The following is a 14,638-nucleotide window of genomic DNA, read 5'->3' on the forward strand; positions in this document are numbered from 1 at the left end:
TCTGACCTCAGAATCTATTCATTTTTGTATTGTGTGCAAATATAGAAACAAATAAAATAATATAAATAAAATTTCAGTCCAACTTGTTGAAAGCAAGGCAAATTCTTTTCCCATTTCAGAGTAGCTGAGCTGATTTATGTTTTGTAATGGCATCATTGTGCCATGAAAAACAATTTTTTTTCTAGAAAGAGACACTGATATCTTCCAACATTAAATAAAATGTCTTTGGGAAAAAGCAGCTTTTAGAAAAGTATTCAGATACTGCGATGGATAAGCATACAAAGGTAGAAAGTGTTTCACATAGTCTAGAAGCCAGTTTTCAGCCCTCAGTGCCTAAGAAAGTTTTCTTTCTGTTACAGGTCAAAGAAAAACATGATCTCTGAGTAAGGACACATTGAGTCATACACCTGGGAAGGTCCGTTTGGAGCTTCCAGGCCTTTACTGTCTCCAGAAAATTACTACTAAGAGCCCCAAATCTTTGCTGGGGCTAGATTACATTTCATCATCTGCCAAAGAATGGATGGAAGGAGATGCCTGGTTTGCAAGGAGGCTTATAACATACATGACATGAGATTAGCTTGAGGAATAACCCACATGGTGGCAAAATAATTATTTTGTTGGACAAGAAAAGCTGACAGCTACAGAATTCAATCATACAACAGTACTCGATACTATCAAAATCACTACTTTGCAATGAAGTAAATGCAAGATACAAAAGGCAAATGATCGAACATACTTTTTTGCTGCCATTTGATACTGCAGCGGTTTTGCATCACAAAAAGAAATGTAGTAAATAACTTTCCAGAGAGAATGGATTACTTTTTAAAAGGGCACTAAAGCTGTTTAGAACATGAATATCATCAAATATTTATAACATTTTAATTTAATTATTTTAAACTAAACCTTCATCAGAAAAAATGATCCTTTGTAACAAAATAGTATTCTCAGATTACTGCTGACGAAAATCACACTATATACAACACTTCTCTTACTATTTACTCCAGCTTAATAAAGTACAGAAGAGAGGGAGGGGGAAAGACTAAATTACAGAAAGAACAGAAATATAGAGGAATGACTTAAAAAACCAACACCTTGGAGCCCTAAAGGCACCATGACAGAGAGAAGAAAAAGCATGGTTTAGAAGTGTATCACTATTAAAATTAAACACTAAAAGAAAAATAGCTATAAGGCACTTTGTATGTGCAAATAATTAGCACCTGCAGTTCTTAGGTCATTAATTTTGCAGAATTATATTAAAAACTAAGGCTGGCAAAGCATTTTTTTAAAGTACTTTTAAAAAGTATGTATGCAGATGTTGCCTCAGAATATTTCTATATTGCTAAGTTTGTCAAATTGTAAGCTATTTTCTGTTAAATCAAACACGTCTATTGAGAAAACACATCTAGAAATGATGAAAAAAATACACTGGACCAAACTACTACTACGTAGACTGCAACCAATCCATCTAAGAACTTCTATTCAACTCTTCTCTGGAGAGTTTTAACTCCTGGGAGACAGAGCACATGCAATGAATATGGCAGAGGGTATAGCTGGGACATCAATCATGAGTTAGAATGATGGTCTTTCAGAAATGAGTGTGCACATAATGTACTGAAAAAACATTCAAAGATTTTTCTGTCCTTCAATACTGTACACAAAAGTTTTTCTAATAAAAGAGTAACTGAAGCTTTAATTCTCCAAACACAGGCGCCCAGTACTTTTTCCATGTACAGAGCTACAAGTGAGAATCACATTATTTACAATGTTCAAATGTAGAACAAGGGAGAACTACTTACCTATACACAGGGAAGAATGAAACATGAGTAGACTACTGCAAATACATTTGTGTTATTTCCTTAAAACCCTTAGTTACAAAAATCTTAAATAGCTGTGATGTTTTCATATTCATAGCATTCCTCTAAACTTGTTATAAACCCATTTTTTTGTTAAACATCAGCTAATGTTTATCCCCATGCTTTTACTAGTTTTCATACAAGACAAGGCTTCAAGATGGAAATATACTTACACAGATTCAGCATCTTTTTCTTTTTTCATTATTCCTGATAAACCAAAAGGCTTTCTCTTCCGTGGTTTTATCCCTATGGAACAAACACTTTTCATTTAAAGATTTAGCAATGTCATATATAGCAATGTCAAACACTGGTGCATACCAAAGCCAATACACTTTAAATGCTGCCACAAGTGATAGAAAAATCTAACAGTGGAGGTAGGTATGGAGCCAAACTAAGGGAACATAAGTCCTTATAAAACTGATTTGCACTGTACATCCAACTCTCCAAGTTGGGTATGCAGACTGTCACTTTTTTTACTAGAAAATGGGTGTACTGCCAGTTTTGAGGAAAGGGACTCTGCTCACAGAAACTCAAGAGGAGCTATTGCTCTGGCCGATCCTGAATAGCCAATGCACTTGGATCAGAAACTGAACCCTGCCTCTCCCAGCTACTGCAGTTCAACACCCTGTTGTTATGTCCCTGCATGGTCCCAACAGCTGCAAGCCCCTGTCTCTCCTAAGAAGTAGCATCTTGGTCCTGTGAAAAAAGAGAACATCTCTTTGCTTTTCAGCTGATGCTGAGTTCATGATTTCCCAGTGCTGTAGCCAGCTCTAAGGCTGGCTTTCACTGAGTCTGGAACCATGCCTCTCCTCTGTTGCTTTTTCCCTGTTTTTAGCACTGGATACATATAGGTATAGTACAGAAAAAAGTTTACTTTCATACTCATTTAATGTACTGAAATGAAAATAAATTTAAATATTCCATCACACTTGCTGTCACGTCTGCTTCTCTCCCCAATTTTTGCTGAAGCAGACTGCCAAACAAAATTACTAAGTGCAAGCAACTGATCCAAATAGTCTGCAATTTTGTTTTGATGTGTGATACTACTGACAGCATGCTTTTGAGCAAAATGGTGTAAATAATTTGGTTTCCAAAATGTAACAACTCAAAATTCAAGCACATAATTAAAAAAACCCATTATATTCCCCTTTACAGAAATACATTACACAGCACATAAGGAATCTCTCCACTCTTAGAAATTTTCAGGGTTAAATAACTCAAAACTTCTCAAATCAGGTAGCTGTAAACTCAGCCATATCTTACATTTTAATAGAGACGGAATTTGCTCCAAAATTATTTTTAAATGCTAGTCTGAGCTTTACTTTCTTTCTGTGCCTTATGCAGCCCAAAACAATGACAAATGGAGTATGAGAGTAGTTTCTGAACATGGATCCTCTCTGCTTCAGTTAAAAAAGACTTTAAGTCTCAGCTGCAATCTTGGCAACTTAAAAGTTGTCAGCTGCTATAGCTATACTGCTAACTCCTCTGTCCCAAAAGTAAATACATAGCTTATAGAAATAAAGCAGTTCTTAACCACTTAAAACAATCCTCTAAGCAAAATAAGCTACCCCAACAAAGAAAGGCTTTGCGACTATAATACTGCATTAGACTTGGTATAACTAACATGGTAACAATGGAAAGAGCCTGGGCCATGTTTTGACACTTGTAAATTAAGTTACAACACAGTCATAAATGAACCAAATCCAAACCTCTGCAAAGACAGGATCTTAGCCAAAATATATTTGTAAGAAACATTAAAATTCTCTGACTTCTGTGCATTAGGCTTATAAAGTACATCGGTCTTATTTTTGTTGAAGTTTGTTTCTCAAAAGGAAAACTGCTTTTTAGCCTACTGGAGTACTTTAAAGTTATACAGATTCAGACACTGAATAGCCTTCACTCCACAGTTTCAGGTCCTTATCCTCAGGATTCTTACGTAAATAACTATGCTACAACAACTCACCTTCAACTGCACTGGATGTGTTACATTCTTCAAATTCAATAGGGCCTTAAAAAAATGATAATGAAGATAAACATTAGGTCAATTTTAATCTAAGATATTTTAATGACTTAATATTTCCTGAAAATACTAGATAATCTAATTATAAATTCAGGTGGTAACTGAAAAGCACAATTACCCTGCCAATGGTCAAACAGATTGCAAAATCATACATGCACGGCAAATCATTAAATATTTTCACTCTTTCATACTGAAAAATTAAAATACTAGTGCACACTGTCTAAATACAATTCAATTGCCTATATTATTACAACCACATGAAACATCCCTAATTAGTGTCCTCATTCCAAATTGCATTATAATACAGTATCAGTGTAAAGTTTTCAATTTATCTTATTTTAATGAACAAGAGCTATATAAAGAAAAATCAAAAAGGAAAAAAACACAGCTATAGCCCTAATTTTGAGATTCATACTTTTGCTAACTCTGTATTATTAGTTCTCCTGTTTCCTCTTCATAGCCAATTACCTAGACAGTTAAAAGTGGCATGCAGAATCTTAAACATAGCAATAAAGAAGATAAAAAACTTTAAAAAAATAATTAAGACTAAACAGGACAAAAAAGCAGAGAACACTAGTCAAGTGCTGTATCTAAATAAATTCATTATTATGGCTTGCCATTACAGTTGACATAAGGTAACAGTCAATCTTGAAAATGTAAATTAAAACCAACTGGAAGTAAAGGGACTGTGGAAACCTCAAATACAGAAACTACTTTCACTCCTGCCCCAAAACACACCTGCTAGTAAGTGCTCTGATTTATCTTTATTATGAAGTTATGATTATTTGTGAGCATCCACCATAAAACCAAGAGCTGTGCAATTTTCAGCGTGCTTTCACGTAAAATAAAAGGGGTACTTGAAAGCATTTTCCAGGATCTTCACTTGTACTCTTTTCAAAATGAATATGTCATACTCTTAGTCTTAAAATAGCTGATATAAACAGATCTCAGATACAAGAAACATGGAGACTACAAGCTTCAGTTTGATTTTAAATAATACACCATAGCAAATCATTGTGCTGCAATTTGAGATGCCACAATGAAAGTAAAAAATAATTTAGCTGTGAATTAGCATTGTAAATTACACAACTGGGATTAATTTGTATTTGTTTCATGCAGTTAAGTACCTCAAATGGTTCTATTTGTAATGTAACCCCCAGTATGTATATTTAACTCTTGCACTGCAAAATTGTGTTCAACTCAGTATAAATACTACATTTGACAGCATTTCTCAAAACTGCAAATGAAAAAAATTAATGCTTATGTCAAACAAATAGAAAGACAATTGAGAAACTGACAATGTAACTCAATACTCACTGATGTCAAGCAAATTGAATTATTTTAGACAGATAAAATCTACCAGATATTTTCTTTGAAATTTTACAGACTTCTAATGATTTTTTTTTAAAAAAAGGTGTGCTCAGAGTAATGACTTGTATTTATTGTAATTAAGACTGAGTCTGCAAAACTTTCCCTGCCAGTAAAAAAAGATCTGAGTGCTTGTAAAACTAGCAGCAGGATGAGAATCTGGGACTAGAACCCATCAATATCCCATTTATCATAATGTAATTGTTTGGCCTCCAAATGAACCTCTTGAGAACAGAATATCACAAGACCAATCTCAAATGGCAGTCTTAACTGCCCTTTAAATTTCAATTATTAAATAATTTCAAACGCAAGTCTAATTATTCAATATAACAAGATGAAACACAAATTCCTAACAGCTGTCCCATTCTACTAAATATTGTAAATACATGGGCATTTTAAGCTGGTCTTCCAATCCCTTCTCCTTTGCTCTCCACTAAATTCACAGTAAACTAAAATCAGCATGCTCCACAAATCAGCAAACATGGGTATCTCACAAAACAAAAACCAGCAAAAAAATCCAGAAAAATGGCTTTAGAGAACTATAGATGCCTACATTCCCACACTGATTTAATAAAAATTTTATTTTAGGAATTTAAACTCTATTGTTCAAAATATATTGAGCAAGAAATTCAGAAAAATACCATAAAACATAGAAGCTGAAGATTAAATCCGTTACTTCTTCAGCACTACACTTCAGACAATGCATTTTTCATCACTTTGCTAAGGATTCAGCTACTTCTGTTTCTTGCTTCTATACATATTCCCATCTGGCCACGAAAAAAACCCAAAAGCCAAACCAACCACAAACACTCATCCCCAAAACAAAAACAGAAGGAAAAAACTGTAAACAACAGAGACTTAAACATATTTTTAGAGAAAAACAATACTCAAGATTTTTCAGAATACCATCTTTTTCTTTACCCTTTCCAGCTATCAAGACCGACCCCAAGACTTTTAAGACTTTTATACTAATGATAAAATAAATATTCAAGGCTCAAGTAAAACTCATCCTTATTGCAGATTAGTATCTTTAACTTTCACTTCTAACACAAGCAGAAAGCAAAGATTTTCTTTAACAACACATCCAAGTTCCTGTATTTTGTCCATTACACTTGCCTAACACTTGTCTTTGAAGGTGGGTTTTTTTACAGCTTGATAAACTTCTTATTTGAAGAGATAAACATTCATGCTTAGTACAGAACTGCACAGATATGAAGATCAGATTAGCATTTTCAATTAGATTTAACAAAAGGTGGTTTATCCCCCAAAAATTCACTTCACTCTTGCAACAAGGTATTATTTTCTCATTGGGAAAACTATAAAATGCAATCTGAAAAAAATCTCAGTTACTGAAGAACTGTCTGAGACAGTAATGAGATGGAAGGTGTGCAAAAAATTTCAGTAAGCAGGTCCCACTTTTCACTAAGGTCTATGAAGTTAACTTGGAAATTTTAAATACACTTTCTTCTTAATGATACCTATTAGCTTATTTTATGCTTCACCAAAATGGGCAGTTACCATAGGAGTCCCTTCTCCCTACACGTGCTCTCTTTCCTTCCCCTGCATCTACTAGCTGCTGTATTGCAGGAAAGATAAATAACAATCATGAAAACAGCATTTTCTTACAACAATTACGTGAATCAGTTACAATTCAAAAGCATCTTTTGATCCTAACTTACTTTTCCTACTTAACTGAAATTCCTATAGGGCCCTTCACCCTTTGGAATCTCAGAAATTCAAGATGCCAGTGGCTGTCCCTAGTGAATCCACAAACATTAAAAAATTAAGTTCAGCCTTTTCCTCTAATGCCCAAATATGTTTGCTGGTTTTGTAAAATTTGTATTTAACCCACCCCCACCAATAACACATGCTGCATTATTTGCTTGCAGCAAAGGAAATTCATACATTTTGCCCTTTTGAGCGGAGTAGAGTGAAATTTGTAGCAGTTTCTAATTTTCTTAGAGTTTTGTTCTGTCACTTTAGATCTCTCAACAGTTCTGCTTTCTATATGCCTGCTGTAGAGAGTACCATGTTTTGCCTGGGGAGTAGTATTTTTTAAGCAAAATAACATTACAGAAATAGACATTTTCTGTGGCGCTCTATGGTGAACCAATTTAGAAAACAGGATAGCTGTGATGAGCTTTTGGTAGCCCACATAACAGCTGGAGTCTCCTGTGGGCAGATGTCTTTGTGCTCAAAGAGGTAATAATACTGTAGCCCAGCCAGAAGTGTGTACTGACAGCACATTCGTCTCCTGCTAGAAGCAGCTGCAGTCCCCTAGCCAGCCAAAAGGCCTTAGGCATACATATTGCTATGGGAGCATACCATCAATAAGGAATTCGGATGCTTTCTTAAGAAGTTGCCTGCACTGTCCACTGTACTTGTGTTTATGGAAACAAAAGCATCTGCATTATCCCTGCAAAAAACCCTCAAAAAGCTTTCTTCTCTGAACCACCATAACATCTATCTTTCTGACTCTTGATTCTCTAATCATTATAGTCAAAAAGTCCCAGTGGGTTGGCATTAATGGAGATTGCCAGACAGGTGTAAATATAGATGAAAGTCAAAGCATGCAAACTCATGTGCTGGTATCACAGTAACTTTTGTCACAGATACATGAAGATTTTAAGGTGGATGTACTACCTCTTCTCTATGAGGCAGAAAAGTTTTCTTAACAGACCTGTGCCCAATGATTGACGTATAGACAAAGGCTTAATGCCAACAAGGATTTCAGCTTGAAATCTGGAAGATTATAATGGCCAAAATTTCTGAAGCAAGTACACAGATTCACTGTCCATTGCAACATCCAAAGAAAGAAAAGCAGTTGTTTCACATTTAAGAAGTATTGCTGATGTTGGGGACTAAAGTAATTCCCTGAAGCAGTCTCTAGAGTCCCTGCCACATGCTAGACCAAAGCACCAAAAAGGACCATCTAGATGTTGCCATACTGCAATGACGATAATGATGACGATAATGATGACGATAATAATGATATTCTGCAGTACTACAGTCAAAGGATTGAGATTTCCTTTGTTCTTTTTCTCATAACAAGGCAAGACAACAATGTGAATTGAGAAGGAAGCCTATTCTCAAGCATTCATATGAACACAAAATAAAAGCAAATAATAGAACTAAAGCAGCACTGTAAAAATAAAAAACACATTTTAAGACACTTATCAGAGTAAGTAAAAAGTTATAGCTGAGATCTAGTCCAACCCTTGCAAAAGTCTCTGAATTAATGTTCTGTTGGGTTAAGCATGGATAGTTTCAGGCTCAAGATAACTTTTTTACAGTGTGGTCTGCTTGTTTTTACATTGATCCATAGAATGGTAGCCATGGCTTAAGCATCTCAAATACCTGTACACAGACTGGAAAGTATTTGTTACTGTACACACACAGAACAGAAAAAAATAATAAGGTGCATAAATGAAGGTTAGCCTTTATAACAGAAAGAGGTATGAGTATCTAGTGGGATTTCAGTCACTTACGGATACATACCTAGCTATCAGGATGCTAATGAGAATTTAGTATTCTACAAAGGGAGCAGGCGTCAAAAATCAGTAAGGTCCTCTAATTGTATGTAAACATTCCCACCAAGCATCATCCTAAAGCACTTTCCAAGGCAAGCTGCTGCAGCTCACAGCATTCTACCAGCTGGGACAGATATGGACACGAAGAAAAGGCAAACGGATGATGGTTTTACAGACACATGGAAGCAGACAGCTGCTATTTGACAAGAGACTGAAGCAAATACATCCGGAGTAGGTCAGTTCTTAGGCTCTTGAAAATGAGGAAGCTTTGGTTTGCTAGAACAGAAAAGGCAAAAGGTAATTCAAATAAATAGAAATTTTGTATTTTAACCAATCTAATAATTTACAATAAGTGACACTGGCATAAATTAAGCACCAGTGAGTCTGCAGCTCAGGAGGCATCTCCTAGACTGTTCAGAAAATACATGTACTGTTTTTCTTGTTACAAGAGGCATGTAAATATGTGGGCTTTCATGACACTAAGAGGCAAAGTGGATGGCTGGCAATAAGAAGATACTGATCTTACGCAAAGACAAATGAAGAAAATGTAATTGCACTGTAAATTACATGACAGTATCTACTACATATTTAGCCCACGTCTATGGGAACAGTATTTTCAGAGTATACACAAGGCCACTACAGAAAAGAGTTTATAAATAACATCCTTACACCTGCTACTTAATTTATCTACAAAGTGACACTAATTATCTTGAAGACAGTCAAGTTTGTTGTCAACTACCTTGAAAAGAGTTACAAAACCTATCTCCACAAAACCCTAGAGACAGGTTTTCTAACCTATCTGTATACCCCTTACACAAAACCTCTGTGAGAGAGACAATGGGAGAATGTTTTGCTAAGGTCAAAGCAATAAAATAATTTGGACTTTCCTCAATAGAGGGGGGAAAAAAAAAGTTTTACCATTTGGATTCTTAAACAAACAAGGCAAATACAAAAGCCAACTACTATTACTAGGAAGGAAAACATATTATTATGTCATACCCTGAAAAAGAGCCCCAGTAAGTATACCAATGAACTGGAAAATCCTGCAGAGCTAAAAAGATAAACAAATCAAGAAGTCAACAAATCAACTAAAAACTGCTTTACAGTTGCATCTGCTTTTGGAAACTGTCTTCTTTCTAGTTTAAGGGGCGTATGCATGACAGAAAGAAATGTTATCCCACCCATGCATATATTTTTATTAACTACATTTCATTTTCAATAACTGGAAACACTCAGACACTCAAAAAAAAAAAAGTCTGCCCTTCCTCCCATCCTGAGGAATCGGTTTACACACACACATGCACACATATAAACATTAACATATCTGTTTCAAGCAAAAACCTCTAAAAAAACTCCACAGATCTGTACTTGTAGTTACAAGTACAATAACAAACCATATTCTTGTTTTTGATAAAAACAAAAGTTTGTCTCTTTGAGTGTAAATCATGCATGAAAGGAGGACAATTTTTTTTAAACTGCATATGCTTCACATGCTGCTTCAAATGGCAAAGCTTTGCGTGCCTGGCTCAGTGCCAGTTGACAGCTCAGCTGGATATCAATGCACATTCTGACCCCCCTTGCAGCGTGTCACTTCTGAATTGTTTCCGCAGTAGAAAGTTTATTCAACCTCTCTCTCAAATTCAGTGGACCGACCATCATTCTGCTATTTAATCAGAGCAGAACAGGTTATTTTTCTGACAGCACTAAAGCCAGACAGCAATTCCTAATGAACAGCTTGATACAAGTGGAATTTCGACTGTTTTAGCCTCAATTAATTCTGCTGTCAAAACAAATGACTGGTTTTAGTGTTTAGATGTTAAGCTGCATCACAAAGGTCAATTTTGTATGTACACAAACATATACGCAATCTTTTTCTTGCTATCATCTGATCCTGTGACATGTTTATAAAAAAATTTTCAAGCTTTCAAATTTAGAAGCCAGGAAGCCAAAATATACTTTCTCAACATTACTGTTTCTAACACTAACTTCTCATTTTTATTGCCTGTCCAAAAAAGAGAAGTGATTTTATAAAAAGATAAAGGAGAATTTTATTTTTCCCTGGAAAAGGACTACTTATTCAAGATTTAAAAAAAGAAGAAACAAAACCAAATTCAAGCATAGCTTATTTGTAGGAATGCACTAAAGATGAATGGCTGTTACCGTCTTTGAGGTAAATAACATATTTGTGATATATTTATCACGCTAGTACCAGACTGCAGCAAGCAAATGTTAGTTTGTGGATTCGGTCAGCTCTACTTTGCCAAAAAGAGGATAAGGGACAGAAAATACAACTGGCCTGTTAACAAGCCAATCTGAGGGAAAATTCTGAAATAATAGCGGTAAAACTGTATCCTTTAATCTAATTGTAAAAAATATACAGTTCTATCACAATAATCACTGAATTTCTGACAACTCTTGGTTACATCCTCAGGATTATATATCAGCCTAGCTGATACATAGCCTCTAGAGATGCTTAAGACTTGACTGAATCCTCCTTTTTTAAAAAAAATCATGTTGAAAAAAGAAAACTATAGAATGGTTATAGTATTCCTTTCGAAAAAGGAAAGATAGAGGTAATAGTGGCAGCATAAATAACTACAATTATCAGTATCAACATATGTAGCACTTCCAAGGAAAGTATTTTTTTAGATTAAGAAATTAACATACAAGGAGAACATCTACTAAACAAGCAATCAATTCTAACCCTGATTCTGTTACTAGGCTTCCAGCCCTGCACTCAGCTCACCAGATCAAAGGAAACATTATTCATCTCAGGCTCTTCTGGTACTTTGGGTACAAGCTCCGTAAATACAGCAAGCACACTACTCTCAAGGGGCAATATTTCCATGTGGCTTACAGAGCAAAAACAAAGAAGAAAATGATCATAATCTGAGTACCTTTAAAATAATTATTGTCAATTACGAAGTTTATCAGCAGCAAGGAGAGATTTTTTTTTTCTGTAAGCTAAAAAGGTGGCAAACATCTTCAGTTACAAAGAAAATATTTTTTATTGCTCAGATAACACAAGAATTTTCAACAAGAGACATTAAACACATACCCAAGGCAATGTTTCAAGTTAGAGATCCAGCTAGCCTGCAACAGCTGCATATGACAACAAACACGAAGTTTCAGCCACAATTTATGAAAGCATGAGGTCTGTGAGCAGTAAAATTAATGTCCGCGAAAAGACCAATCTGCAGAGCGCTGCGTTCCCCAAGTCCTGTCCTCCACACCACTCCCAGCCCCTTTCCTAATCTTCTCCTGTTTTATGCTTCAACTTCACCCCATATTTCCTTTCTGGCTGCATAAACAACAGGATGTGAGATGTGGCTGGTTTTGAACTATCCACAGGCTACGTGGCTGGCCAACATACACACATACATACAAACGCACACTCAGCTGTCCAATGACTCTGCAAATGAGTAACTTACATCATTACAACTGCCTTTCCCTTACATGGCATGACTAGTTTGGGTCCATCTTCTCTATCCAACTCCTTATTTTTATAAAGTCTTTGAAACCTCTACTTTTCGTCAAATTGTGTTGAAAGTAACAAAGTTTTCTGAAAGCTATATGGAGGTGTATGGGAAAAATACTAAGAAGCAGCAGAACTGCATAAGCTTAGTCTATAAATATGTGTAACAAGTGGCTCTGTCGGACTGCATGGTGCATGATTCACCTGCTGAAGGCAGACCATGCAAGTATGAAAGAAATGCACAGACACATTCAAGTAGTTTTCTTCTTAAAGAAGAGTCAGCTAAGATTTTGGAACACTAGACATTGTAAATATGTTAAATTATCGCCCTCCTCTTTAAAGACTGCTTCAAAGAATCATGTCTTTGTAACAGTAACACAATGTCCCTGTAAACCAAGAGGGGTATGGTTTCTTACTGAAGTTCTGAACTTAAACCCATGAAATCATCAGAGGTTAAGACATTTAATGGGACCCATTTCCTAAAGAGAAAAAAGAGGAAAATACATTTTATAGTATCCAGAATTTTTCAGACAGAAAAATCTTTTTTCAGTTAGACAAAATCCTCTCCATGGGAACGCTTTCCTGCTTTGTAGTGCTTTGAAAGTGTTTTCCTATTTACATGTACAGAAGATTCATTTTGTGGGAAAAGAAAAGTATACATGCTTAACTACCCCTCCACCCCAACTGTAAAATGGGAAATACTAATTAGCATATGACAGTTTCCACACATGCGCCATCAATAAGCAAAGAAAATCAATGTGAAATTCTTTCTGGTGTGCTTTTTCTGCAGCTTATGGTGAGTACAAGACACTTCTTTGTGGGGGGAGAAAGTTGAAACCACAGGAATAACATTGAGAGACATGTCACTAAGGATTACTACAAAATCTCCCTTCCCCACATTTATGTCCAAAGAGCTACTTGGAGCCCAAGACAGTATAGGTTTGACCTTGAAATATGTCTCAGCATTTAAAGACACAAAATATGCATACTATCATCCAATATTATCCATAACAGTATCCAAGTCAGTGGTTGCAAAGAGGACAAATGCATGTGATGACCCCGATTTTCCTGTCTGTTCTTCCTGAACAAGGCTATCAAAAATGATACAGAACTACACAATCCTCTGAAGGACTGTATCAGCTATGACAGTAAAACAGAGAGGGACTCTGTGAAAGTAAACTCCCAAGGCTTAGGAAGAAGTTTAATGACAGTAACAGCATTTCTTAAACTGTTTTGCTAGATACCCCTTTTGCCCTGAAAAGAGCAACCAATAAAGAAAGCTCTTCAAAACAAATTAATTTCAACATTAAATAAAGAATTTAAATTACAAACTCTATTAATAAAGATAGGAATTTGAAATTTTATAGTTATGGTTAAACCTGGGCTTAGGTCTGTGCAGCTAGCTCGATTAGCTACTGCTTAGACATTTTCCTTTTTCCCACCCTTGTAGTATTCAGGCAACAGGTCAAGGGGTACACCAGTGTACCTTACATTGCCAAAATGCAGACAAATCAATATCCATCACTTAAAATGGAATTACAGACACAGAAGGCCACCCAGGTGATCTATAATGATTAAGACAACAGTAAAATGATAATGAAGACAAAGCAGAAAAGATCCTGTACTTCCCAAGAACCACCATGGACACACAAGGTCAAATACAAATCAAGTGAGAATTCATTTTCAAATGCCAGAATAAATACTTGTGTTCAAGAAAGAACATGACTTACAGACCTAGTTGACCAGACAAGTCAATTCAAAGCAGAAGTTGTCCAATGGTAGTTTGTCCTGGTATAATGTACTATTATGTTGCAGTATTATTGTCAATGAAATTATGAGTTAAGTAGAAGCGGGATCCTGTGCAACACAACTTAGTGACCACTAACATTAAATAGACTATTATATGCACAGTTTAAGATTTATTTCCATTTTATTAGAAAGATAAACTATTAGACAAGATAGGTGGTTTTGAGTTTGTTTTTAAGTCCAACTTCAGCTTCCTGTGTTTGCTTCCCTAGTTTAAAAACCACATTTTTTCCTCAAAAAGCTTGTGTTACAAGACTCAAGCCATTGCTCTTCTCTAACATTGCAATCAACTAAGAATGAACTACATGTACAGGTATTTATAAACAGGCTTCCAAATCTTTCCAGATTTCAGAAAGTTTCATTTCTGGTAAGCTTTATCTTCTGCTAGAAAAAAAAACAAAAACAACCCAGAGAAAATAATACAATTCTTCCTTCTAATTTTGCTAAGTATGCTTCCTGTGAAAATTTCATGTTTGAAAAGGCCATTTAGTTACTGGCCTAGTTAATTCTGTCCACAGAACATTTCCTATCTTAAAAGAAAAATACTTCTCCACTAAATAAATTAAAACACTCAAACTTTTCCCTC

At 35.4% G+C, this 14,638-nt stretch overlaps 1 protein-coding gene across 3 annotated transcripts in view; it reads right to left on the reverse strand.

Annotated features, from left to right (window-relative positions):
* FCHO2 (FCH and mu domain containing endocytic adaptor 2) overlaps positions 1-14,638 on the reverse strand; it is a 97,415-nt gene that overhangs the window by 41,644 nt on the left and 41,133 nt on the right. For all 3 annotated transcript variants that reach the window (XM_072858947.1, XM_072858946.1, XM_072858948.1), the window contains exons 9-10: positions 3,817-3,861; positions 2,027-2,099 (exon numbers count right to left, since the gene is read on the reverse strand). In XM_072858947.1, the coding sequence (XP_072715048.1) occupies positions 2,027-2,099; positions 3,817-3,861 (118 nt within the window). The remainder of the gene's footprint in view (positions 1-2,026; positions 2,100-3,816; positions 3,862-14,638) is intronic.

This window comes from Ciconia boyciana, chromosome 4, assembly GCF_034638445.1.
Source record: "Ciconia boyciana chromosome 4, ASM3463844v1, whole genome shotgun sequence".
Lineage (NCBI taxonomy): Eukaryota > Metazoa > Chordata > Aves > Ciconiiformes > Ciconiidae > Ciconia > Ciconia boyciana.